At 52.2% G+C, this 26,486-nt stretch overlaps 9 protein-coding genes across 9 annotated transcripts; 3 read left to right on the forward strand and 6 right to left on the reverse strand.

Moving 5' to 3' along the window:
• Nucleotides 1-996: 996 nt before the first annotated feature.
• Nucleotides 997-1,872, reverse strand: CKM354_000634500 (uncharacterized protein; the record flags this gene model as incomplete). Its single annotated transcript, XM_044801657.1, has 1 exon — nucleotides 997-1,872. The coding sequence occupies one exon, from the start codon at nucleotides 1,870-1,872 to the stop codon at nucleotides 997-999; it is 876 nt and encodes a 291-aa protein (XP_044657592.1).
• A 592-nt stretch (nucleotides 1,873-2,464) lies between these two features.
• Nucleotides 2,465-3,217, reverse strand: CKM354_000634600 (uncharacterized protein; the record flags this gene model as incomplete). Its single annotated transcript, XM_044801658.1, has 1 exon — nucleotides 2,465-3,217. The coding sequence occupies one exon, from the start codon at nucleotides 3,215-3,217 to the stop codon at nucleotides 2,465-2,467; it is 753 nt and encodes a 250-aa protein (XP_044657593.1).
• Nucleotides 3,218-3,488: 271 nt separating this feature from the next.
• Nucleotides 3,489-5,822, forward strand: CKM354_000634700 (uncharacterized protein; the record flags this gene model as incomplete). Its single annotated transcript, XM_044801659.1, has 1 exon — nucleotides 3,489-5,822. One exon carries the CDS (start codon nucleotides 3,489-3,491, stop codon nucleotides 5,820-5,822), a length of 2,334 nt encoding a protein of 777 aa, XP_044657594.1.
• A 549-nt stretch (nucleotides 5,823-6,371) lies between these two features.
• On the reverse strand, nucleotides 6,372-8,492 carry CKM354_000634800 (uncharacterized protein; the record flags this gene model as incomplete). The annotated part of the gene is made up of 1 exon (XM_044801660.1): nucleotides 6,372-8,492. One exon carries the CDS (start codon nucleotides 8,490-8,492, stop codon nucleotides 6,372-6,374), a length of 2,121 nt encoding a protein of 706 aa, XP_044657595.1.
• A 461-nt stretch (nucleotides 8,493-8,953) lies between these two features.
• CKM354_000634900 (uncharacterized protein) lies at nucleotides 8,954-9,694 on the forward strand (the record flags this gene model as incomplete). The annotated part of the gene is made up of 1 exon (XM_044801661.1): nucleotides 8,954-9,694. The coding sequence occupies one exon, from the start codon at nucleotides 8,954-8,956 to the stop codon at nucleotides 9,692-9,694; it is 741 nt and encodes a 246-aa protein (XP_044657596.1).
• A 3,984-nt stretch (nucleotides 9,695-13,678) lies between these two features.
• Nucleotides 13,679-15,817, forward strand: CKM354_000635000 (uncharacterized protein; the record flags this gene model as incomplete). Its single annotated transcript, XM_044801662.1, has 1 exon — nucleotides 13,679-15,817. The coding sequence occupies one exon, from the start codon at nucleotides 13,679-13,681 to the stop codon at nucleotides 15,815-15,817; it is 2,139 nt and encodes a 712-aa protein (XP_044657597.1).
• Nucleotides 15,818-19,556: 3,739 nt separating this feature from the next.
• CKM354_000635100 (uncharacterized protein) lies at nucleotides 19,557-22,091 on the reverse strand (the record flags this gene model as incomplete). Its single annotated transcript, XM_044801663.1, has 4 exons — nucleotides 19,557-19,775; nucleotides 19,846-20,778; nucleotides 20,988-21,140; nucleotides 21,192-22,091. 4 exons carry the CDS (start codon nucleotides 22,089-22,091, stop codon nucleotides 19,557-19,559), a joined length of 2,205 nt encoding a protein of 734 aa, XP_044657598.1.
• Nucleotides 22,092-22,917: 826 nt separating this feature from the next.
• On the reverse strand, nucleotides 22,918-24,035 carry CKM354_000635200 (uncharacterized protein; the record flags this gene model as incomplete). The annotated part of the gene is made up of 2 exons (XM_044801664.1): nucleotides 22,918-23,115; nucleotides 23,178-24,035. 2 exons carry the CDS (start codon nucleotides 24,033-24,035, stop codon nucleotides 22,918-22,920), a joined length of 1,056 nt encoding a protein of 351 aa, XP_044657599.1.
• Nucleotides 24,036-24,631: 596 nt separating this feature from the next.
• Nucleotides 24,632-26,327, reverse strand: CKM354_000635300 (uncharacterized protein; the record flags this gene model as incomplete). The annotated part of the gene is made up of 2 exons (XM_044801665.1): nucleotides 24,632-25,758; nucleotides 25,874-26,327. The coding sequence occupies 2 exons, from the start codon at nucleotides 26,325-26,327 to the stop codon at nucleotides 24,632-24,634; spliced, it is 1,581 nt and encodes a 526-aa protein (XP_044657600.1).
• Between the last annotated feature and the right edge of the window lie 159 nt (nucleotides 26,328-26,486).

Consider the following 26,486-nt stretch of genomic DNA (forward strand, 5'->3'; position numbering starts at 1 on the left):
TCACTGCGGCCGCATCCTCCGCTCATCGCTCGAACTTGGTTCCGAGACCGTTTCCGGTAGTGCAAAAGATCCCTACTTCTCTATGATCTCAGATGTCTTCACGGGACAAGGACTACCTGGAATCTATGTCAGCATTCGGATAACTACAAATGGAAATTATCGTGTCCAGGAGAGATGACTGCGATGGCAAACTCCGCGGAATGGACCTCGTCGCGAACCTCCCAGTTATCACGCCAAGACAATGGCGCAATGAAACTTGATAGGACTGCTCGTTCAAATATATCATCACGACCGAGGAGGCTCTTATTTCACATGAAGTTTTTGCGGAATCCAGCTTCTTTTAAGAATAGGAACAACGTCACAATCACTCCCTTCTAAGCATGACGATTGTGCAACACCACTGCTGACAAGCCCCTCGCACGTGGTGGTGTTCAACAAAAGTCTGGGATACCCCTCCTTGGCACCTCAAACAACCGCATTTCACACAAATTTCTACCGCGACGCGCTTATCTGTCGTCATGTGTGTTTCAAAAGGCGCGAGGCCCGAATTTTCGGCAGCACAGTAATACGAAAGGAGAAATGCATGCGAACGGTTGCATCATGAAAGAAGAGGTGAGGTCAAGTTACAGTAGCACACTGGTGACACGACAGCTTCCGCATACCAGCGCGGCACGGCGCACGGTTACACCGTTCACAACTGAGACCAAAACTTGCATAAACGAGTGGAGTGCGGATCAAACTAGTGCATTGTGCTTGAAGCAAGTTGAACTTCACGTCGTCGTCTCAAAAATCTCGTATCATAGCTATGTACAGCAGAGCTAACAAGCCCGCTACGCTACAGCTATCAAAATAGCATCCATCCAAAAGGGTATCATCAAACACGGTAATCCGCCATTCTGTGATTCTGGGGGTGACATCAGCGCCGAAAGTGGCACAACCGCTCAGCTATGCTCGAATTACTGCAGTCATCTTCATCATGCTGCCGCGCTTAATCTTTCACTTCCGAGAAAGAGCCGCTCTGAGAGCAACCCATCTTTCCTTGAGCCCACGGCTCTTCTTCGCTGCCGGAGACTTTCTGGGACCACATGGTTGGGCGAGATCGAGGCTGTCGCGATGCACCAGGTACCAGTCGAGACGCTCTTCGACGACTTCGAAGCTCTTGTTGCTGTATGACAGGGATGGGCCCGATCGTGGGGTGGTGGTGCGCTTGGAATTGCACAGGCAGATGCCGTTGCGATCGAGGTCGAGGCTGTTGCGGGCTTGTAGAGGTCTGCAGCAGATTGTATCGGCGTCCATGGCCTTGCCACTGTCGTAGCTGCTGCTGATTGAAAGAGTCTCAGACATGATCTTTTCGTTCTCCTGGTATGACCAGTACCCAGAATCGGTTTTCCGCACGGGCTTGGGTTCAAGTTCTTGGGGTGGAATGCTGGCTGTTCCACAATCAGTGATCGAACGTGTGTCCCAGTCGCGCTCGTAGTCGTGGAAGAAGTCGTACTGTTCCGGGGTATCCGGTCTTGAGCTGAGTGCTAGGCTGTCGCAGCTGGTAGATGCAGACGTGGTTGTGCTTGCTTGTCGACTAGTGGCGTATCTTTCAGTGGGATGCACTATTTTTCGCGTTCGCTCGAGAGACTGAATTTGGCAGGGCAGGTCCTGGGCGGTAATGTAGTATTTGTAGTCTTCAGATATCGTGGCATTTTGGCAGCTGATAATTCTCAATTCGTCGATGAGGCAGTCCGCGGCCTCACACTCTGAAGTCGTCCACTCGTATCGCCAGCATACATTTTCGACTGGTGTGCCGGGATGAGCCGCGTTGTCCTCAGCGCCAGACTGACGCCCAGTGGTACAATTGTCCTGCTGGTAAGAGGTAGCCATGGTTCTGGTGAAGCTTGATAGAATGTTGCTTGCTTGCAATGGCATTCGGAGACTGCACGCTGTACTGGCAGTCAGCAATTATATGTACAGACGAGTTTCTACTATGTCTACATCATTGCCCTGTCGAAATACATCCCTGCTGCAGCAGTGGCCCCTGCCTTGAGTGCTAAGAAAGCTAAACTTCGGGGTCCGGAGAGAGGGCTTGGAGCCCGTCGTGGCTTACGATTCGCTGTGGTGTCGAGAACCCTTTACTGCTGAGCTGGAACTGAGGACATTTGAGGCTCTATGTCGCCGACGATCCTCACCAAGTCCGGAAGCTAAAGTGAAGTCTGACGCTCATTCGTTCAGCAATGCGAAACGAGTGGTGAAACCGGCAAGCGAGTGGTTCCCAAGACGATGTTCCGCTCCGATAGGGTCTCGTGGACGCACCGACTTTCATGGATCGCAACTTTTTGCGGAGCCTAGCTTCCCTGCATGTTCGCCAGCGACCGGTAATTTCACAAGGCACTACTGTTTCGTGGTGTGCAGAGTGTCACATGATGGCGTTTCTGCGCTCCTGTTGCTGAACACCACCGCTTACACCTCGCGATGGTTACCACCCTTGCTTCTTCATCTTCTGAACAAGTTGAACAGTGCCTCTGAAATTTTCCCTGAACCGCCTGATCCACCGCTCGTTCTTCAGCCGCTTCCTCTTTAGCCCCGGTCGTTCGTGGAAGCGCTGCTGGGCAAACGTCCGCTTGACTTTGTTTTTGTTGCATAAAATCTCCATAGTCCGGAAAGCTCGACCGACATCCATATTGCGTTTCTCATCAACTTCGACTAGTCGACCAACATTCGGCGGTAGAACTATTGGCGCAGATTCCTTTGTATCAATGAGAGGCGGGGCGCCGCCATGCCCACTAAAGGCTCCAGTAACATCGGCTGAGGAGTAGGAGGAGCCTCTGCGCGCCCGGTCTCCTAAGCTGCTTTTGGTGACCATGGTCTCCAGAAGCTTGGCTACGCTATCTTGCGTGCTTGATCGAGCTCGCTGCAGCTCGTTTGAAACGCCTTGAGAGCCTGCTTCTTGCTGTGCGTTGCGGGATTTTAAATGTGAAGGTCGTTTGGAAGTTGCCGCCGGAGTGCCCTTGCCGAAATCGAGCGTCGTATCAAGCAGGGAGGAGATGTCATCGCTGATGCTAGAGTTTGCTGGCTGGTCTCGTCGCTCTTCTCGCTGGCGTGGAGTTGCGGTAAAGGCGCGATGGCTGCTGGAGAAGGTGGTGGTGGGAATGGCTGAGCGGGCTGTTTGCGGGAATCGACATGCTGCAGCGAGACGCAGCACTGCGTCTGCCGCTCTTGATGGAGCCATTGCCTCTGCGACGGAGTGTGCGATGATGGCGGCGTGGAGTTGAATGCGGTCGTGTCAATGTCTCAGTGCTTAGCGGCGGAGGAGACGAGTGTCTCCGCATGGAAAGCAGCAGGGATGCTGATCCCGCCAAGCATCACAGCTTCGTGCATCCACTTCTTCACTTGAACTGCCACGCACTCGACTGCTCTGTGCTGCAGCTGCGCAACTTAGCTCGTTGGACGTCGCGGTCCTATCACCCCAAGACGGTATCTTAGCGACCAAGACGAACAAAATGGCCAACCCGTACGGCCCACCAGGCTACGGCGCGCGCCAGCCTTCCTATGGCGGCGGAGGATATGGCGCACCAGGAATGGGAGCACCGCCAGCTTTCGATGCGCCGCCAGGCATGGCGCAATCACCTGCTGGATACCAGGGCCAATTCCAGCCTCCGCCAAATATGCCCAATATCAACTTCAATGCACCAGTCATCCGCTTGGGCGTGGACGGCGCGCGATCAGACGGGCAGGGTGGAAACCGCGGCGATCGAGGTGATCGTGGGCCTCGAGGGGGCAATGCAGAACCACTTGGGAACAGAGGCAGAGCAGGTCTAGGAGCAGGTGGCATGGATTCGCGCAATCTGGACCGAGATCGAGAAAAGCTGCGTGAGAACATGCAGGCGCTCAACCCTCCTACCAGAGAAGAAGTAGCGCGCACCATCTTTGTGGGAGGACTGGGCAAGGAAACACCGAGCGACGACAACCTGGCTTCCATTCTGCGTTGCGCAGGCAAATTACGACGATGGACTCGCGCAAGAGACGCAGATGACAACAGGTGCAAATTCGGCTTCGCAGAATTCGAGGATGTCGACAGCCTGGAAGCTGCCTTTGAGATTTTCCGCGACTTGGAAGTTCCCATGTTCAATGCAGACGGCTCTGTGCAAAAGGACGACGAAGGCGAGGTCAAGAAGATGAAGCTTTTGGTAGTCGTGGACGAGGAGAGTCAGAAATATATCGAGACATGGACAAGCAAGCGAAAGGAAGACGAGAACAGTCGCCAGTTCCGCCTGGACAGTGCCAAGGATGAACTGCGATCATTCCTCGCGAGTCTCTCCAATGATGCTTCACACGGCGCGAACGGCATCAATGGCGCGAATGGAGATGCCGAAGGAGATGCTGCAATGGGAGATGGATCCGGCGCTAAGGACGACGGAGTCGAACTCATTACGATCAATGCAAGCAATCTGGACGAAGAGCTTGCGGACATTCCTGCCGAACAGAGAGCTACTGTCGCGGAAGAGATCAAAGCTTTCCGCGATCGCTCCAATCGTAGAGATGTCGAACGTCTGCGTCGAGAGGAAGAATTGGAGCGTGAGGAGCGGCAACGCAACGGCGGTGCTCCTCGTGTCAATCGACTGGCATCACCTCCTCCGAACGGCGCTCCAGCTGGTCCAGGCGGTTCGAACGGCATACCAGCAGGACCTCGCGGCCAGCAAGGCGTGCAAGGCGCTCCCGCGGGGCCGAAGGGATATCGTGGGGCGCAGCTGCCAAGCGACTACGTAAATGGAGTGGTGTTCGTTCCCGGAGCTGGTCGCTACGGACGCCCTGCACGAGTGGAGCTGAATCGTGAACACGAAGATGCAGAGGAGTCTGATACAGAGCTCGAGCGCCGGCGGGAGGAGCGACGCAATGCAGAGCTCACAAATGAGTTCAAGGATCAAGTTGAGAGGTGGCAAAAGCGAGAGCGGACGCGTGGCATGGCCCAGGAACGAGAGAAGAATCGCGAGGAGGCGGAGCGTCGTAACTTGGAGAGAGCAAAAGAGGATATGCTTAACAAGCTGGCCAATTGGAACGATGACGAAGAGGCCACTAAGGGCAGAGAACTCTACTACAAGGACCGCTCTGTCTGGCTACGTGAGCGAGAACGTGCACGAGAATTTGAACGAAGAGAAGACGAAGCGGACCGCAGAGCTGAAGAGCGCGAGCAAGCCGAAGAGCGTCGTGCCAACAACGAAGCCGATGATTTCCTCGACCAGCTCGGCGACAAGATGGACACACGACCCGACCAAACCACTCCCGCAGCAGCAGCTCCTGCGGGTTTCAAGATCTCCCTCGGCGGAGCCCGTGCTCGCCAACCTGCCTCCACCACTGCTCCCCGCAAACCCATGGCCGACGTCGAAGGCCTCCTCGAAGACGAAGAAGACGCTGCAGCAGCAGGCGCCAAACGCCTCGATCTCAAGCCACTCCAGGACACTAGCACGGTCCCCATGCACGGCCAAGACCTTACAGACGAAGAACGCGCCGCAGCGCAAAAACAACTCGCAGCCGAGATCCCTACCGACACCAACGAGCTCTTCGCACACCCCATCAAATGGGAATCTCTCACGCCTTCTCTCATCGACGCGCAAATTCGGCCGTTTGTGGAGAAGAAGGTGGTGGAGTATCTTGGTGTGCAAGAGGACTTGATCGTGGATACTGTTATTGATGGGATTCGGGAGAAGAGGGCTGCGATGGCGATCAAGGAGGATTTGGAAGGTGCATTGGAGAACGAGGCTGAGGTCATGATGCGGAAGGTCTGGAGAATGATGGTTTTCTTGGGAGAGTGTGAGAGTAGAGGCTTGAGTTCTTGATTGCATGCCGGTGATAAGCGCTAAATGCATCGTGCGGCGTGAGACTGCTTTGTGGATAGCTGCGTCTGAGGTGAGGCATGCCCCTTCGCGAAAACGGACGAGTTGTATGATATGGAGAGGCGAATCCGGAAAAGGATCCGTGACAACTGTAGCATCAGCTTGTCTCGATCGTCAAATTGTATAGTATTAAAAACAATCAGCGTCCTGTGTGCCGAGGACCCCATGCGGCGAACACCAAAACGATCGCAACTGTCAAAGCAGCCTGATGATGTTCCTGCTGCTGATAATTTCAACGCACAACAGAATCAATATTGAAGTGGAGCCAGATAATTGAACAAAGATAGGAAATCTTGATTAGAACCTCTTCCAGTAGGAAAGAGTAAGAAAAGTCAAAGGGAAGAATCTCAATCATATCTCATCCACAAGGTGAAGACTTTCAGATCCAGAGTCAACACTGCTCCACCGCGCCAGACAACACCTCGTAAACGCCATGCTTTCACGCCCACGCATACCTTATTCGTACAAATAGACTTGATTTTTTGGAATCCCTCAATCCGTCTTCCCACCTCCACTGTTCCCGCCAAGCAGTCCATTCATGTGCCCTCCCTTCTCATCAAGTCGAATGTAGCCTCCTCTCCCAGGAAGATGCTTCCTTCCGTAGAGGGCACCGACGATGAGGACACCGATCAGTAGTCCTATCGATACGAAAGGATGTCTGCCGACATTGCCTTTGATGACCCACCACACGTGTCCGATGGCGTTCGTGGTAGACTTGGGGGAGATCTTGGGTGGGTTGGCGACGATGCGAGGTAGGGTTTCGAGAATACTTGTTCGTGAAGGGACGATTGGGTTGCCTGTCATCGTAACATCCCAGTATCGGTGGTTGTCTTCATCGTTGATGATGACCTTTTCGCCATCGGCGACACTGATCCCATACGTGGTGCGAATCCATCGTTCCCAGAAGACACCATCTACCCAGGCGAACCCGACTTCTTTACGTTCAATGTCGTCCATATTGATGCGGATCTGCTTGGCAGCGCGCAAGGCTCTTTGGTCATTGCGGTCTTCGGCCTCTTCGATGCGAAGCTGTTTGGCATCACGAAGTTCTTGGCGCTCGAGCTGGAAGGCTTGTGTCTGCTTGTCGATCCATTCGAGAGCGGCGTTCTTGATTTCGCGTTTCGACTGAGCGAAGCTTTCTGGGCGATCGCGAGATAGAATGCCGAGGACGACCAAGCGGTGGTTCATGATCTCTCTGGCGTTTGATGCAGTGAGCTCGGGGACGATCGGAAGCCACACAGTCTGCATCCAGTTTAAGACGCGGCGGAAGTCTCGCATGTCGCGTGGGGACAGGGCGTTGTAATACGTTGGCTTTCCGTCACGAGACACAAGAAGTCGTGGCCACGTCGAAATCCGGAAGCGCTCCTCGAGAGCTGGATCGTGGGTCTTCACCAACTTTGCGTGTCCAATCAGGCTCAATGTCAGACGATCCAGTGCCGCAAAGTCCTCGCTCGTGGTAGCGTCGTCGTGGAAGTAAAGGAAAATGACCTCTTCCTTGGTTTCCATCTCTTCGAATTCGGCCGCTGTCACATCCTTGATGCCATCGGTAAGACCAACTGCCTTGTTGGCAAAGTTGAGGAGATCACCCAAGCCTCGCAACCCTTCGTATTCGATTCTTTCGCCACCACGGAAGAACATGATCGTAGGGTAGCCTCGAACTTTGACGTCCTTGCACAATCGCTTCTCAGCCTCGCAATTGACCTCGCCCACATTGAGTCTGCCCTCCATCTGCTTCGCCATACCTTGCCAGCTTGGAGCCATTGCCTGGCAGTGATGACACCAGGGAGCGTAGAACTTGATGAACCACGGATCAAGAGTGGTCGTAACCATTCGCTGGAAGTTGTCGGCAGTCAAGGCCACGCTCTTGCCAGCGGGGTTTGGAGTCTGTTTGATATGCTCGGATACTCGAGTGCCAGTCAATGTCGTCTTCGCCTTACCAGCTGCGACTTTGTCATCGCCGTCCTTGGCTGCCATCGCTACCATTGCGGGCTGTGGAGGCGCTTCTTTCGCTCCCACTTTAGGCAGCTTTGGGCCGCCCTGCGGTCTGCTGCCAGGCTTGATTGTTTCCAGAATCTCCTCGACCCATTTGCTCATCGTAGCAAGATCTTTTTGTCCAGTCTTCTTCTCGATCACCTTGCCATCCTTGTACAAAACCACAGTAGGGAAAGATTGAATGTCGTGGCTCACGCAAGCATCTCCAAATGCAACGCAATCCACCTTGGCCAATTTGAAGTTGTAATATCTCGTAAAGCTGTTCAGATCGTCGTGTGACTCTCCCGATCCAGATGTTTGCGGGACAGGATCTGATGTGTAGTAGAATTCGTATAGCGTTTGCAGGATTGGAGCAAATGCTTTGCAATGATGGCAGTATGGGCTGAAGTACTCGACCATCCAGTAGCCGTCCTTGACTGTATCGTCGATCTTATCGCCTTCCAGCTCAGTCATCGGCGGCACTGTCTTGCCATTGAATATCGTCTCTTTTGGCACCCCATCCTCGTCCTTCTTGATCAACCCGCCCACGTTATTATTCTCATTACTGAACAGCCCCGCTGAGGCCGGATTCGCCGCCAGGAGCGTGGTCGCCGCCCACGATAACAGAGTAGAAGCGCGCATGGTGAGGAAGAATGGGCCTCACGCCCAGGGTGTGGCCGATGTGATGTTCGTGCAAAACAAATCGAGGCAGCAAATTGGTTGGGGATTCGTGGAGCTTAAGTATTTCCGTTTCGCAAGTCGCACGTGTCTTTGGAGAGTGGGCCGGCCGCGTGAAAGAGTCAGTGGCAAGAAAGGAAGTCGCGACGCAGAGTGATTGATGGTACAGCAGGCGGTAGCGAGTGTCTGGAAGTCAGGAAGTGGCAGTCGCAGAGGGCGTGTGCATGTGAAGATGCTCCACGCGGCTTCAAGTCGCCCCTGCCGTGAGCACGTTGATCGCAGCCAATAGGAGCGCTCGTTTTCCGCTTTCGCGCCAAGACTGTCAATGCGTCTGTCGAGATGCCAGAGCTGCTACCTCATCGACTCTGTTTGGCCTCCACTCTGCCAGCACCCTCCCATCGCACTACCACCGCCCATCCTCCACCATGCGGCCCGCAATCCGCCTCCTTGCGACTGTGCAAAGGAGTGGCTCGCAATATCTCGAAGCTGGCGCTCCTACCGGCCTCACGGGACTGCTCACACACGCCTCCCCACGAACAACACTGCTCTACCTCTACAATGACACGTTGGAAAAGCTGAAGCAATTTCCCGAGCACAGCGTCTACCGTCAGTCAACCGAAGCCTTGACAAAACACCGCATGCGGATAGTCGAATCCGTCAAGCCGCAAGGACTCAAGGAATGGCAGCAACGCGTGATGCCGGTCGTGGAGGCCAACTCTAGCGCATTCAAGACTATCCCAGTGACGACAAGCGATGGCGAGAAGGCGGTCAACATCATCTGGAAAGCTGGCGCATACTTGGGACAATCAGATCCAGAGGACAACTTGGAATACAAGGGTAGAGCGCCATTGGAAGGACCACGAACACTTTCGGAGCGTGAGAACCAGGGCAAGCAGTTGTCATACGATCAAATCGGACACCACACCAGCATTCCAGAGATTGAGCCTGAGCCGCCGCTTACTGCCAGCCAAATTGGCGAGATTGAGCAGCAGATCGGCGCGGGTTTGGTAGAAGAGGTTATCCAGGTCGCAGAGGGCGAGAGAGAGCTGGCGCAGGTCTTGTTGGACAGCAAGGTGTGGGAGGATCTCGATGAGAAGCCGCCAGCAGGCCAATGGGTGGGCCACGAGAGGGCGGACAGGCATACTGGAACCACGCAGAAGCCTTAAATGCGATCAAGAGTGCATTTGCAGGCACGTGTACTAGAGAAAGAGAAGTCAAGATGGCCACAAAGCCGCCATGAAGTGTGCGAGCACTCTCTGAGTGTACATATGTACAACAAGATTTCACGACATTGCAGTCTCCCATATTTCTACGAGCAGGTACCTTCGCTCCGGATCACTGACCACCTACTTCAGAAACTTAGACACAATTCAAGCACAGCATGATCATACAGGAAATCAATTGGCAAAATTGCTGCCAAGGCGGAAGGACAACATTGGAGACGCAGATCTCACCGGATCTCGGGAGCTTCCAACCAGCGCACGCGTAATGTCTTGCCCGACTCTCCGTGGCGGCTCTCATCAGGAAGCGTACTGACCTTGTGCCTAGCTCCTGTCTCGAATACAGTACGAATCAAACGACGAACATGTAGCTATGCCGAGCTGGGACTGGCATCCCCACTTACCCGACAAATGTGCAACTAGGTGAAACTAGCCGGAAAGACATTACTGTACTTTTGACAGTCATCGTCGCAGGCCCAATCAATGATCTGCTGTACCATGGTGGCGTGGAAAACACCGAGCAAGGAGGCTGTCTATATATTCTCAGCTCCGACGCATCTTCGCTGCCACTTTCTATTAACCTTCGCTCAAAACTCACCAACGAATACAACACCAAAGAACATTTTCCCACACCAACCTCTCTCACGATGCTTCGCCACTATTTTAGCATTTTACTTGCGACTGTCGTTGCGGCTGCGATGGTCAATGCTGGGTGCTGCATCATACCAGGTGAAGGATGCGGAAATACAGAAGAGGACCTTTGTCTCAAAACTGGCGGGACCTGGAGGTCATCGGATTGCGCGTTTCCAGCATGCTAGAGGTGAGTAAAGCGGCATTTGCTAGCACTCAGGATTTAATAGGCTTCATAGGTGGCCCTTCAAGCAAGCTGGACGAATGACCACTGGGCAGTCAACACCGCAGGCTTGATCGATAATCTGTCGCATCCTGTTGACGTGCATCTTCATTGGGTATCACTGTGTGATACGACGAAGCTCGTGTGAAATGCTGGTTCTGGCGATCAAATAGTGCTTTCGAACGGTCTAGGATGATGCATTATACCGAATGGGCCTGGCTGGAGTGGTGGCTGTAGTATCCGAGAGGAAGCCCTAAGATGGCCCTAGCTCATCGATGTTAACGCGGCAGTTCATGGAGCAACAAAGAAGGCGGAAGCTTGTCTATCTATTCAGAGCTCGAACTCCTCTGCAGTGGAATGGATCGATTGATCTTCGCTCACACTTTACCAAACGCACACAACACTTCAAGAGAATTGGCTTACTTCAACAACGCCTCAGCATGCTTCGTCAATATCTCAGCATTTTACTTGCGACTGTCGTCGCGGCTGCGATGGTCAATGCAGGCTGCTGCAGACTACCAGATAGATGCGGAAATTCTTCTCCGGAAGATTGTGCCAGCGCTGGCAGGTCCTGTTCGGAGGCTGATTGCACTCCCCAATGCTGAAAGGTGAGCAAGTCGGCATCTCGCTGGCACTCAAGATCTACATGGCTCACAGATGGCCTTCAAGCAAGCTGGGCGAAATGATACTCAAAGTGCCGTTCGAAAAATTTGGTCCGAAAGAAGTTCTCGAAAACGAGTGGCAGTGTGCAGATCTACACAGTACCAAAGCACGGTGCATAGCCAAATGATACGAACTTCACACCACCGTCCACTGGTATCGGCAACACTCTGATCCGTTACCTCCGTCGGCTTGTCATTGGAAGACCTCCCGCCGTCGTCGTTTCCAACGACATTGATCTCAAGCTACAAGCACTTCTTTGAAACCTTGTAGCCACCAGGCCAAATATGACGAGAGCCGCAACATAGCGTCGGGTTTTCGGTCTCTAAGCGGAAGAAACGGAGGAACTAAGTGTGAGGTCGCCCGTCTATATATGCCAAGCTCTGGTTCATCTTCACAATTACCTTTGCTGCCTTCTCACAGAACTTACCAAGAGGCATACAAAACCTAAGAAACAATTGTTCAACTTCGACCCTTTCCTCTTAGAACCAACCGAAGACATACAACACCTAATTCAACTTTGGAACGACTTCCGAAGATGCTTCGCCGATATCTAACTATACTACTTGCGACTCTCGTCGCGGCCACGATGGTCAATGCGGAGGGGTGCTGCGTTCTACCAGATCCAACTGGAGAATGCGGATCTACTGACGACGCGGATGGATGTGCTCAAGCTGGCGGGTCCTGGAGGGCAACGCCTTGCGGAACCACTTGCTAAAGGTAAGCAGTTCGACATTCACTAGTATTCAAGATCTTTGACAGATCTCTACAGGTGACCGTTCAAAGCAAGCTGGGCGAATGATCCTCGAAGTGGTTTACATTATGCCAGTCGAATTTGTGCATGCATTGTAGTGGGTTGGGCCGGCCGTTGATCACTTGGGTAGCAACACTGCTTGGCTCGTCGGTCGCTGCATCCATTCAATGGCGTCCTGACTTCGGAGCTGCTATTGCATGTAAACAGCGGCAACTCCGGTCAATGGCTTCATATTTTGACGAGAAGCCTTAACTTACATCGAAGGAAATGAGCATGAGCTAGGGGAACGATCGTGGAGAAGACTGTTGCTATCTAGCATTAAGCTAGGCATGATCAATATAGAGCTCTAAACGTTTATAATTGGGTGCCATTCTTACTTTTACTATTACGCTAGAACATAGAGCGTAGAGTGAGGATTCCGAGCGCAAGGGGTCAGACAATTGTTATCTGCTCCATTGGATAATTCTATGCCGCCAGAGCGCTGAGATGGTTGGAAAGACTATAGCTACGTGCTTGCGCGATCCGCTTTGTGCTATAGTATTCATGAAACGGACTGGGAACGCTGCGGATTCGCTGCACTGTTCCGGCGGCGAGGATCGTCAACCTCCCCTCTCTACAGACTTCACCAACCAAAAAGTTCCTCTTATTTTTGGAGCTTGCCAGCCCATCCCATAGCTTTGCGCTGGAGCAAAAGAAATCGTTGTGTGGGACTTAATCACCGCCACTCAATTTGAGTGCGATACTCCTACTGGGGATCGAACCCAGGACCTTGTCCGTACTCTTGTGAAGCTTGTGAAAGACACGTCATACCGCTAGACCATGGGAGCGTACATACACCATAGTCAGAATAAAATATATATCTTTATTCTTGAGCCAGCTCAGGCCCTCGGGGATCCAGGATAGAGTAACGACGTTATACTGAGCCATTATGAAGCGTATGATCACCCTCCAATATGGACATGGGATGAATATTTCTGCTCCTAGTACTAATAACGCAGCTGTGAGCTCTAACAGCGCCAAACACGCCGAGAAGCAGAATTCCGAAACCGAACTTCCACCACTTCAACTTCCACACCTATCGACGAAGTCACGACTACCGGGTGCATTGCCACCTGACAATTATGCCCAGCGCGCAATGAATGCTACTGCGGCAACAGTGGCTTGGAGTGAACAAGCTGTCCACTAATGTGGATACTATCTGACGTTCAGCAGATGCCGTTCCACGAGGCCGCAATGGATGCCTGCTTGTCAGATGCTGTCCAAACAGCAAACATTCATTATTCCTGCGGTGGCCCCACTTTTCGTCAATAGCACCGGGCGAACAGAGAATACCCTAATCGCATCTGCCTGTTTCGAGTCCTCGCTTCTTGAAGCACCTGCCACGGACAGGACAATAGCTAATTCTAGTGGCAGGAAAAGCGACCCTGAACGGTTAAGCCCACGCATTTCTTTATCGTTTCTGCATTCACCCACAAACTGCACATGCTGGTTCTGATGACGTTCAACATGTTTGCACAGCCTGTATCGGATTCACCATGTTTGCACGTGTCGTTGTTACATTCACCATGATTGTGTCGACAAATCACCCCCGTCCCAACCATAAAAGGGCCCATCTGCCCTCCTTCTTTCCCATTCTGCATCAGATCTGCAAACCATCGACAACATGGCCCAGACGCAGGCCAACATCAACAACTGGCCCGTCCGCTATCCCGCGGTACTCACATCCGACTTACAACCTCCAGACTATGCTCAGAAAGATGGCTGGCTGAAGGGCAATCAGGGCGACGAGGTCATGTGCGTTTCGCGGATCAAGATCGTCAACGGTAAACAACGTGTACAAGTCCAGTATCCACGAGATGAGGGAGGAAGACCAGGGCGCCAGGGATGGGTGCAGGAGGGAAATCTCGAGATCGGCAAACCCGACGGTCCGATAATTGGCGATCCATTGAGAGTTCTTCTCGGAGCTCCACGCTACATCGCCATTGACCACCATACGATCCGTAGCAAGACTGGTGCCGGGCTTCTATTCGACACGGTTCTCGGATTGCTTACGATCTGGCACGCGAACTTGAGAGCGCTACCTAAGGTGCCACAGTACTTGCAGGGGGCCTGGATTCACACTCCTCAAGCTCGCCAAGATATGGCTCGAAAGTTTTGCGAGGGCGTTCGTGCTGTTAATCCCCGACTGCTCGACCTTTTGAACAGTGGCAACTTCAGTCTGGATGATATCGCAAGCCGGGCTCCAATTGTGTACACTGGATCGCCGAACGGAGGGAAAACTGGCATGTACATGAACATAGCGAAGGACTTCCGCGAAGAACCAGCCAGACAGCCCGAACTATATATGGGCAAGACGATGAATTCTTTTGGAGCCCGATACGATCAACATCTCGACAAAGCGAGTGCCGCGTTACCGAAAGGCAATCACTATCGAGCAGCCAAGAAAGCCAAGTTTTACAAGATGTACGTCCTGTGCTATCTCGACGAAGATGACGAAGATCCAGAGAGAGCGAGATCCAATGTCTTCGAGCAGATCAATACGGACTTGTTTGAGACTTCGAGCCCGAGCGTTCGTAACCTGCAAACAGTCGAAGATACTTTGGACGACAGTGAGAGGGATCAGGTTACTGCAAACGGCGACAAAGTAACTAGGGCGGCCAAGTACGCACTGGACAAGGAGAACGCTCTCGTCTTTGGAGACTTGGCTAAGAAGGTGTTCAGAACAACTGGTTGGCCAGGTGGCTGTCGGCGAGAACCAGGCACATCTACCAAATCTTTTGGCTCCAGCGTCGGCCTCAACTGGACAATGCCACTGACGGAGAGGCTGCTGTGCAAGACTGTTTGGACCATGATCGAAAAGCCTGGCAAATTCGCAGAGTACAGGCGTACTAACTGCAACGTCGAACTGGCAGAAGGTCTTCGTCGATTCTTTACCAAGAGCTATATCAATCTCGATGGTTCTACAAAACTTAGCAATTGGTACCTTCCGAACGGAGTAGGGCCCCCAGTTGGCACGAAGCTCCACGTGGTGGTCGAGATCAGACTTGATGGGCAACCTCATGCCATTCCACATGGACTTCAAGCTACTGTCGGTCCAATGAGCGATTTCGATGAAGCCAACGAAGTAGGCATGCGGATCGAATGGCAGAATGCTGCAGGCCAGTGGATGCAGGAGTATGTTCAAATGAAGCAGCAGTACAATCGGCACAACGAAGCGCATCCAACTGGCATAACTGCAGGCTACCTCAGGTGTACTGCTCTTCGGGCCTTCCTGAAGCAAGAGCACCGCCCAGTAACGGCGCAATTCCCTTTCCTTACCAACTACGGCATCGCAAAGGTCAAGAAGATTTCCATCGATCACCTTACCCAGACCATCACTTCCCAGCTTCTAGCAGCGACTGGAAAGCCTCGACCAGCCAACAAGCCACTCAGATGGCAGACAGATGCGCAACAGTCAACGATTATGCGAAGCCTCGGAGTTCAGCATACTCCAGCGCCAGTTGGGAACCTCAATCAGTACCCACCAGTCAACCAGGCTTTCCGAAAGATCACTGGTAAAGCGAAGGTCAGGTGCGACTGGTGCCACTTTGGTATCAAGATCGCTGGTCGCAAGAAGCTCGAGTGCATGCAGGTTTGGGGAAAGGCTGTATGCGGGGACTGTGAGCGTATGGGCAGAGGCTGCAATTACACACATGAAGATATCATGAACCAAAGCCAAGCTCTACAGAGGGCATCCTTTACGCCAGGAGAGTCGAAGCGAGGTGCGAGTGTGGCGGAAAGCAGAATCTTCGTCGCATACTGAGCCACCGAGCGTCAGAGAACCTATGAGTCTGATCGAGCACCTCCAGGCGGCATTCACCTCCTTCTCGTTGCATGTGCTTTCACAACCAATCAATTTCCTACAGTTTCCTTGTGTTCTTCTCAGGCGCTGGCTTTGCTCCGCGGCGTACGACCGCGCCAGAGACAACGTCTGACACGTTGAAGTGCTTCGCAAGGCTTGTGTTGAAATGTGCAATTGCCATCGAGAGCACAGCCGCGAAGTAGAAGCGGTATGGGCGTACTTCGCATCCGCACAAGGTCTGCTGCGCGCCTTCAGCTGTACAATAGATGCATACTGTAGCTCCTACGAATAGCATAATGGGCTTCTCAAACGGAACGTTTCTCCGTCACTCCGATCATCTCCTCACCGGGCTGATTCCTAATTTTCAGGGCTACTTCAGTATTCCCAAATCGATCTTGAATGAAACTACTGTAATGTCGTGATCTGGAACAATAGTATGCTCCGGATGTCGTATCTGCACAGCTGAACATGATTCTTACCTTTCCACTAATCTCGTGTACGGGTTGCGGTGGATAATATGTAGCGCTGGCTAGAGCTAAGATTCATTAGTACAACCGTCGCCGTAATTGTTCACTACACCTTATGCCTCCAGGCCGATTATGCGTCCTAAACTGATTGTGTATCACCAGTGAGTACGTGCTAAGCTCACAACTTATTCCAGGAAAGGTGGAAGAGTTATGGCGTTCTCTACAGACTCTAGTATTCCCTAGCCCTCGCAGTAGTACCCCATTGTTAAGTAGCGGAGTTTGCAATCCGTCTGATCATCGTTGAACATCTTGTGCTTCTCGCTGTAGTGTGGAAGTGTCACCCTCAGGTCAAGGACATTGTCCAGGTGTCGATTTGATCGTTCCAACTCATTCCACAGGTTGACAAGAGCTGCAGTAAAGAAGTGAATTGTGAGGCTGCAATTTGAGATCAATACCTCCGATGAAGCGCGGCTCATGCGCATTACGCATTGGACGTAACTCGCGCTCGCGTCCATAAAACTGACACCAGAACTAGTCATGTCTTATGAAGTCTTCCAGGCTGTCGGTACACGGTAGAAACCATCCTTGTACCTATGTAGGGCAAGTAGATTAGTGCAGGATATGTACAGCTCCAATTTCCACCACTGTCCTCGATGTGCCAGAATTTATCCATGGTGGTGCAAGCCCACTTCCAAGCCTCAGAACTTGATGTTTCTCATTTCATTCAGAGCCAATGTCCGGGCGGTTGGTCGCGTTCGCATGTAGAGTGCAGACGTGCGTGACGCGTCGTGCTCTCCTTCTCTGGGACGTGTCGGGAGACAGTGGGAAGGAACGATGTCCAGGCGGAAGACTTGACTTGGGAGCGCGGACCTCACCTCTTCTGCCTTCTCTCTGTACGCTCAACACCATGTCGTAAGCCCATTAGGCTTTGAATGCAACTGTATTGCATATGTATACTAACCATTTCGCAGCCACTCCGCGAGCCTTACGGTGCAATGCGCCACAATCGCCGGTATCGAGCGCCACGAACTGCTTCCGGTTTTCGAAGAAGACCTACCCGCCCTTCTCCCTCCTCCCACCATCCCTTGGGATGATTCATGGGCGGTGAGGAAGGAGGAGGACGACGACGAGGTCGTAAGCTGCTTCAAATGATGCTGTTTCAGTGATGCTGCTTTTGGCTAACTTTCATGTTAGGTCGAGATGGTGGAGAGAGGAGAGGTGGGGAGTTTGTGGGGTGGAGGGGAGATGGTGGACGAGGAAGAGGAGGAGATGGAGGATGAGGGAGAGGAGGTGGGGTCGGCGGTGGAGGAGACCGGGTCGGAGGAGATGTTGGTGGAGGAAGAGCAAGACGAAGAGGAGGAGGAGGAAGAAGAGGAGGAGGAGGAAGAAGAAGAGGAGGAGCAAGAAGAGCAGATGGAGGTGCGGCCTCTGCGCCGCCATAGGCGCATTATCAGCAGCAGCAGCGAGGATGACGACGACAAGCCCTTGGTCAAGAGGACCAAGCCACCTCTCTCCTCGCCTCCAGCGCAGCAGGAAGAGAGGCCTGCTTTGGCGCCGCTCTCGTATGTGCAGTCGCTGGTCGAGAAGAGTATGATACTGATACTCTTGCGTAGCACCAACACTTCCCGACGCTCGCGTCGTGCGGCTGCCGCCGCCGCTACCACCAGAGTCGTCCAAGTGGGCGCATACGAGCGTGCTGTCCGGCGGAGCCTTCAGAAAGGATTCTTGAGTCATGAATAGATATTTTAGACTGCTGCAACCATCTTTTGCTAACGCAAACTGGACTTCTTCTTGGTACGCATATTCTCCGGTTCCAGACTCCAGTTGAAATCCTAGTCACTGAGGCATTCGGAAGCCGATATGAATGTCTCAGCAGAGGCGATTGCCATGCGTGTTATGCCTGTATGGCGAACTTGTTTGATGCGGTCTTGACGGAGAGTCACTACAAGTTGTCTGCACAGGAGAGGCGAGAACTCGAAGAGCAGCTACAACAACGCCACGCCAAGCCAGCACGAGCATGCTGAGTCACGTGGCATGCAGAAAGTCGTTGACAAGGTCGTACGACTCTCTTTTTTTTTTAATTTCTGTATTCGGGATGATATGACCACGCTGAGATACAAGTTACAGCTATCCGGTGAGCGTACATGCTGCATACGCATTGACTTTGCGAGGACAAGGGCCACGGACGGAAATCTTCAATTTTGCATTGATGAAAATTGGCTTCACCTAATCACCTCGCCTGCACCTGCACCTGCACCTCCCCTCTTCGCCTCCTTCGCCTCCTCCTTCCGAGCTTTCTTCTCCGCACGCTCTTTCTCCTTCCTCTCAAACTTCTCTATCGCCTTCTGCTTATTCTTCTCGCTGCCTTCGGGCGGCGAGGCATGAATCCCACCGAAGCCACTTCATGCGAAGACTTTGATCAGCGAAATGAAAAGCACAACCTGGCAAAGCCATGGACTTACTTAATTATTGAGTAAAGCGAATGTGAGGCTCCATTTTTGATTTTGTCAAGCTTGGAGTCTTGCTTGGTAATGCTGCCATCAGCGAGTGGTCTGTTTTCCGTAGCTGAGGACATTGTAGGTGATCTTGATTGCGGTGCGAATCAGAGGCCTTTGCGAGCGATTGTATCTGAGTACTTATGCTCTGGTTGTTTTCTACACCAAAATTGCTACGGCGGCTATGTATAGCACTGCCTTGCCATCCATCGTCATAGCATCTTTGCACTGCTTGGCAGGTGTTCGCTCCGCCTGGCGCAGGCGTCTTGGCTAGAATCCTTTGAGCAGGACAAGCTGGGAAGTTCGAGTGCAGATCTTCCAGGGCGTTGGCTGCCGTGTGGATCGGTTTGCACTACACGAGAGCTGTTGGTATAATCAGACAAGAAACTTGCTGTTCGTTCAATAAGCAGCCCACTGTTCTCGGGTGAATATCTGGGATCCGTTGCAGTACATAAACATGCTGCAGCTACTTCCAGACACATCAATCTTCATAACAATTACAGATATCCGTCAAATGGTCAACCTGGAGTCAAGACCCATCGCTGACTCCGAGACATGAGCAGAGAAGAAACAGCCTTGTCCGAACAACCGAGTCCCGAATTTCTCCACCAAAATCGACCCCAACACTCGCAACCGCCGAAGGGCTCCAGGCATTCGCGAGCCACCACGCAGCCAGTACATTCATATGAATCTGCCTTCCGCCTATACCTTCATCGCAAACGCCAGAAGATACTCGGATCACCCACTCGACCGCGGAATTGGCCCGATGCGGAAGTAGATACACCACTGAGGGCTCCCGATCCTAGTGGGGCATTTGTAGACGTTGATTCCAACAACCGTTCTAACGCCCAGGCGTGCCTTGTGCTGGGCAAGAAGGTATGCTACAGCTTTACCATGCGTTGTCCCCAACACTGCCATGCCTTGGGCTGAATAGGGAGAATAGGCCTGCCCTGGGAACTGCGGACACAGTCAGCACAAAGCTTGATCTGAACAGACGACCCTGGAGGACGCAGATTGCCCGACTCACCTCTCCGAGCTCACTTGCACTCCGTTTTCCGGTGATGAGGCGCAAATGCTCCATGGTGTCTTCCTCCGCAACATTGTGCCTGATCACATGCTCTAGGGGTATGACGCCGGAATGCCCAGCCTTCTCAGCTTCATTTAGGTACGTCAACCACATGATATCGCTCCAGTGTTTTAATGGTACAACCTGGTCCGGCTTCAAGTTCATCTTGTGAAACCTGTTCTGAAAATCTGGACCGTAGTTGAACCAAGCAATAATCGCGCGGTCGTTGATATCTACCATATTGCGGAAGATCGCATTCGTTGCTGGGTATCGAGAATTCGATTTCAAGTGCCTAGCTTCCACTTCTTTCCAATCCCTTGGAGCTGGGCTGATCCCAAGCTGTGCGAAATACTGGATTTTGTCATACCGAGATAGATCAATGGTCGGAAGAGTTTCGACGCTGTAGCCAAAGTTCGCCAGGTCTGAGTACTGTCTGTACTGAGTTTCTGGAGTCTGGACAGTCCTGCCGTTGGACCCCGGAACCTCCATCATTTTGCAGACCATGTCCCATCCTTTCTTAACGAGCTTCCCTTTCTCTCCCAAAGCGAAGTCTTCCCGAGTAACAACTTCGTCCTTCGGGTAGCCGAGCCAGGTTGTGTCTTCAGGATCTACGCGAGCGAAGATGTGGCTTTGAGGTTGATTTGATCTGTCAAAAGACTCTGCTAAAGTGTTCAGACTGCCATCCCTACCCGAAGTTGAAAGGTGATGGAGAAAGAAAAGTCCTGTGCAAGTCACGAAGAGCAGCAGAGTTGCGACGCGAGTGTTGTGGACGTGCAAAGTTGTTCGTGCCATGGCTACAGTGTTGATTGATGTCTCAAGAGTAATTGGAGAATCGGATTGATTTGAGTATGTGCAAATGACAATTATGATGGAAACTGCGGTATAAGTGCTTCGCTGGAAAGATGATCTGAGAAGCTCAACATGATGGTCTATCCACCCGCGCACACGCTCGGAAATGGCATGACACTCTTCGCATGCGTCCAGTCTGATGATCAAGTCACTCAGAATATGCACGTGGAAGACGTGAAAGTCGGGCCCTTTCACACCCCCTAGGCCGGAACGATGTGCATGTAGATACACCACTGTGGACCACCACCGCGAACTTTTGGGCAGTTGAAGACGTTGATGCGATCCACGGTTCTGACTCCCAGGTTCAATTTGTGCTGAGCGAGTAACCATCCGACACCCTTTCCATGAGGTGTACCCAGAATTGCGAGTGCCTCAGCAGTCAGAATTGGGTACGACCGGCCGGGCCACTGGTGCACAAAGTTAGCGCGAGACCTTCGAGAATCAAATGCTCAACTTACCAAACCTATGTGTGCCTCGGTCGTGCCCGTAATATCCTCTAGCATGGCCTTGACTTCAGGGGTAATGATGTGGTGACGGACCACATGCTCCAGAAGCTTTGTGGGATGCCCTGCAGCTATGTTGCTCGAGAGCCACTTGTTGTATGTCAACCACGCAACATCGCTCCATCTCTGCAACGGGACGAACTTATCAGCGGGAATGTTATATTTGTTTTCCTTATTCAAGTAAGCCGGTGAGAAATTGCTCGCAGCGATGAGCATCCCGTCCCGAACATTGACGTGATTCGAATATTCCCCGCCGGTCTCTTCCCACTGCTCTGTCCCGGTGTGCTCGGAGGTTATTGTCATCCATCGCGCGGGCTGCGCACCAACGTCAACTGGGGCAAGAAAGCTCGTATCGATATTGACCGCGTCCGACTGAAAGTCTATGTTGTTCTTGAAATCGGTCTGCCAGCCGTACGATCTCTCCAGGTCATCGTAGTTGAGGTAACTCGACTGGGGAACGTGCTCGCTTGATGCTGGATTCCCAATTGGCGCTATCATCATGCATCGCATGACAAGTCCCTCTTTCACAAGTTTTCCTCTCGGGCTGAGCTGCTGGTTGTTGTCCAACAAGTTTATCGTTGAGAGATCGTACCACCCTGGAACCGAGTCGCCTGGAGTGCGCTCGACGAGAAGGCTAGACAGCCATGCCGTAGCGCTATCATCAAGGGCGTTGGGATGTTCGATGACAACGTCAGATTGGAATGGAAGTTCGAGGGCAGCCTCGGTAGATTCGATCTCGTAAGTTGGACGACGAGTGATGGTCCCTAGCTGGAAGACGAACCATACTGTCAAGGCCAGAATCAGACACCAGAACACGAGGCGTCCGGCCGTGGTGTTCTGTCCAGACTTAGCCATTCTCGTGGATAACTGCTGTCTTTAGAGACGTTGCTGGTATTGTGTGTTCGTTGGTACAATCAATCTTGGTCACCTTTCCTCGATTTCAGAGTGAGTTGTAAGTTGTCGGAATGTCTTGGAAAGTTCGGACATCGGAGGTCAAGGTCATGTCGAGGTTCTGCTTCACAAGCCCGAAGTGTTAGGTGAATTACTGTAAATTGTCAGATGAAAGATAAATGTCATGTGCGAGACAAGCCATGCTCTCGTTACCAGTACTCTCGAATCTTTCTTCCTTATGCAGCTTCATCAGATCCAAGCCTTGAAGCCACATGCAAAGTCTTGGAACACATGTAACAATGAATACCTTCACGAGGAGTCCACGTGCACAAGCGTGGAGGACGTTCACCGCCAGATGAGCATCGAGCAGATTGAGACGTCACCATGGCACCGAGTAGAACAATCCCTGGACGATGGCCCTGTTACCAAAGTCAGAAGGATGAAGAAAAGTGCAAAAGCTGACGGGAAATCGTCGTCCATCATTGTGTTAAATGCACATCACCCGAAGGGTCCGCAACATGCCTGTGTGCCCTCCTTTTATCCCCGTAACACCCGAAAAGTCCCAACCCAAGCTCAGCCGTCGGCCTGAGTCGACAAGCTATCTCAAGTGCGCAGGTCAGACGCCAGAACCTGCCACACTACCTTTATTCCCACCTTTTGATCCCAAAAGTGTCCCAAATGAGTGCAGTCGCCGCCGACTAAGCACAATATGCAGCTTCAATGTTCGTCCCTGAGACAATCTCATTCCCATACCCCTTCACAAGTTCAGAGATATCTCCACCTCGCTTGTTCAGCCTGAACCCACATGCATATACACACACCACGTTCCGCTTTGAGTGAGGCCACAATCAAACACATTCATGCGATCGATCACACGTGGTCCACCTTGCTTGTGCTGAGCCAACAGCAAGGCCGGACCCCACATGTCAGGGGTGTTGAGCAGAACGAAACCTTTTGCTGAACAGGTCTCGAACATCATGCCTGGCCACTAGATCGTAACATAGATTCAGTAATGATTCAAAGTTCAAGATCCGTAAACCGATGCCTTACCTTGCCAACTTCTGCCGCAGTTTTCTTCCCAGTCACAGACTTCAAAACCTGGATTGTGCCTTGATCGGCAATGTTGTGCTGAAAAATATGCTCGATCTTCGGTGACTTGTCGTAATCCACTTGGTGATGAGACATCACACCGCGCCAATTCAAGAATACCACATCGGAGAACGTCTTGAGCGGTACAATCTGTTTTTCCGGAACCCTGTGCCCATCTTTGAGGGCCATCACATCAGGACTGAAAGCGACAAGGCTCACGATGACACCGTCTTTGAAGTTGAACAGGCTTTGGTAGGTGCCTCTAGTCGGCGGGTAGATCTGGCCAGTCTCCTTATCCACAGTCTCCCTTTCGTGAGTGATGGTGCTCTCGATCCAATTATCAAGGCCAGTGCGTATGCCCAAGTCCTGGAATGCAGGGTTGAGACCATTGCGAGCTAGATCATTAACCTCTGTTGTGCCCCTGGTAACCCAACCATGGGCCTTGAGCCAGGTGTTCGAAGTCATGGGGTACCCAGGTACGAAACGTGTAGGCGGAGTCGGATTTTGGGCTTGCATCTGACGGTACATCCTCAGACCCTGTTGCGCACGTCGCAGTCTGCCTTTCTGCTTATCGGTTGCAGAAAGCTGGTCGATTTGTGGGTCGGTAAGCTGAAAGGCTGTGGGTGGGAAAGGAAACCATTCATCTGCCTTGTCGGTATCGGCACGACTGACAATGGTACTGTTGGATGCTGATTTTCCTGCCGCCAACAAGCAGGTGTCGTGAGTTGGAACGCATAGAGTAAGCGGCAATGCCACGAGCAAAGCGAGAGCTACGATCATGGTGCCCGAGCTGCTCAGACGAGCTAACAACTTGACCATGATTGCGGTAGTTTCTTGGTAGCAAGCAGATCGGCCAATTGGTTCGCTTGTGGGCTTGTGGGCTTGATGTTTGCTGCTCGTTGCTGGTGAAGATACATGTTGATTAGCGTGATATACATCGGTAGCTACGTGTCCAAGACACTTGCTTACACGTGAGTTCCTCAGGTCACTTTGACAAGATAGGTATTGATGCGGATTAGTGACACTGCAGAGTCGATGAGGGATATATCGATGGCAAGGAGCATTGGGTCAATTGCAGCGAAGATATGCTGGTAAGGTCTGGCCATGTGCCATGCGGGCATGGACAGATATCTGGACGTGATACCGAGATCGTGATCGATGTGGTGCGATACCAGATGTAAAGGCAGGAGCAGTGACGCTCGTACGACTTCAGCGATGTGCTCAGAGCGTGCATTCTGACCTCAGCACGTGGACTGATGCGTGATGCTACCAGCCTCCCTAGCCCGATACACCACAGCGGCGTCGGCAAGGCGATTGCCGCTGCCCTCGTCATATCTGTTCTGTCTGAGCGAGGGTCGACGTCGATAGATAGCCTGCTTGAACATAGTTAAGTTAAATGCGGTCCTTCGAAATTCTCACATGCGCATATCGAGTTCATCAGAGCCATAAGATATCGCAGAGCCATCTGTCGTATACCCAGCATCCTCATCATCCATACGCCCTGGCTGCTTGTACCCAGGCACTTCACTAATAGGTTTGCCATCATCAGGACCGAGCGCAGTGTGGTCAGGAAGCAATTCAGGCATCTGGCCGCCATAGAGAATATAGCTCTCAATGCTATCCCTGAAGGCATCGACACGATCCTGATCCAGCTCGTGATCTCCAAAAAAGTATTCCACTTGGTCGTCCCGTATATGACCGCGCAGTTTCATTTTCTTCAATTTCGTCAATTTGCCGCCGATGCGGCTGAGTGTGGACTCCCAAGTGCCACCAATGATTTCAATTTCGGACAGAGCGAGCCTGCGCAATGTTTCCTTGTGCCGTAAGAGGATATCAACGAGATAGTCTTCTGTGGTCGAGATTTGTTGCAAGGCAAGCTCTCGCAATTTGTGCCAAGTCCGCGTACCGATTGAGTGCTCCAGTGCAGGATAGAGGAACGGGGGGTTGCTCATATGCAGTTTGATCTTTATGACTCGCAAGTTTTTACCAGCGCTGAGCCATTGCGCAAGAAGACCTTTGTTGTAATAGTCTTCCATATCTTGCGCTGCCTCTTCACTAGTCAATCCCATGTCAAGCCTGTCGTCCAGGCAAGTGAACTCGATTCGGAATTCACGCAGGTTAGTCATGAGGTGTGAGACGAGGCCATCGGTCGGAGCGCCGTCCCAAGTGGATCGGAAGATTCGGGGTGAAAGATCAATGGCTGTGAAGTGCCTCAGGTGTCGTCCAGAGTCTCGTAGAGCCTGCGCAATGAGCCAGAACTGATGCACACCTTGATTGATCATGGAAGAGTCGCCAAATGGCTGTATCATGGCGTCTTGGAATGCGATCTTCACGGCATCAATGTTGCCCTTTATGCCGTGACTCAAAGCTAATGTGACTTTGTCAAGCTTGTTGCATCCCGTGAAGAATTGAACCAGGCACGAGAGATCCGCTTGGGATTGAGCCAAATCCCTTTGATCTTGAACAGTCGCCACGTATTTCTCATACGCTTGCCGCAATTGCTTTCTAGAGTATTGACCTTTCTTGATTCGTTCGTAACGACCTAGCAAGGGACCGTCAGCATGCTTCTCAAGCCGCCAAAGAGACATGCTACTTGTGGTCTTTCGATGACCACAATCCTCAAGCAACGCTCGACCGCAACGTATCTTTGTACTTACGAGTTGCGCGAGCAAAATCTCGGACCTCACGCTCGCCGATGTCATGACTCAAGTCGTGATCGCAGACTGAAAATACGCCGTGGAGCTCCTCCTTAGGCACAAGAACTTCTCGCTCCTTCTCCCATTCTTTGTAGGACATTGCCGGCTCTCTCAGTCGATCAGCTTGGAAGTACAACGAGCGCACATTCTTCGTCATTGGATGGGCCGCAATCTCGCCGAGCCTTTCGAGTCGATCCCGCTTGTAGATGGCGTAGACTGTGCTTAACATGTGGTCACGCCCAATCTCGGCGGTCGAGCGACACGCCAGTCTTGCTGATAGGACATCAACAAGACTCAGGTGTGCAAATACGGAGTGAATGAGCTCCGGGGGCAAGTCGAGGAATAACATGGTATGAGAGTTCTGTGGTGGGGTTAGAGGCGCGTTGCGACGCGTCTCTGGCGCAGTCTTCACCATGATGGCATGAATGTGATGCAGGACTCCAAGTGTTCACAATATACACCAGAAGTATCGGCTTGCTATTGCTAAGGCTTCAATGGAACGTTGTCGAAGCATGGAGAAAGCGAGCAGGTCAGAGAGTGAGCGAGGGAAATTGGTCGAGGAGTTTGAGTTTCG

The sequence above is a fragment of the Cercospora kikuchii genome (assembly GCF_019650295.1).
Source record: "Cercospora kikuchii DNA, contig_00004, whole genome shotgun sequence".
Lineage (NCBI taxonomy): Eukaryota > Fungi > Ascomycota > Dothideomycetes > Mycosphaerellales > Mycosphaerellaceae > Cercospora > Cercospora kikuchii.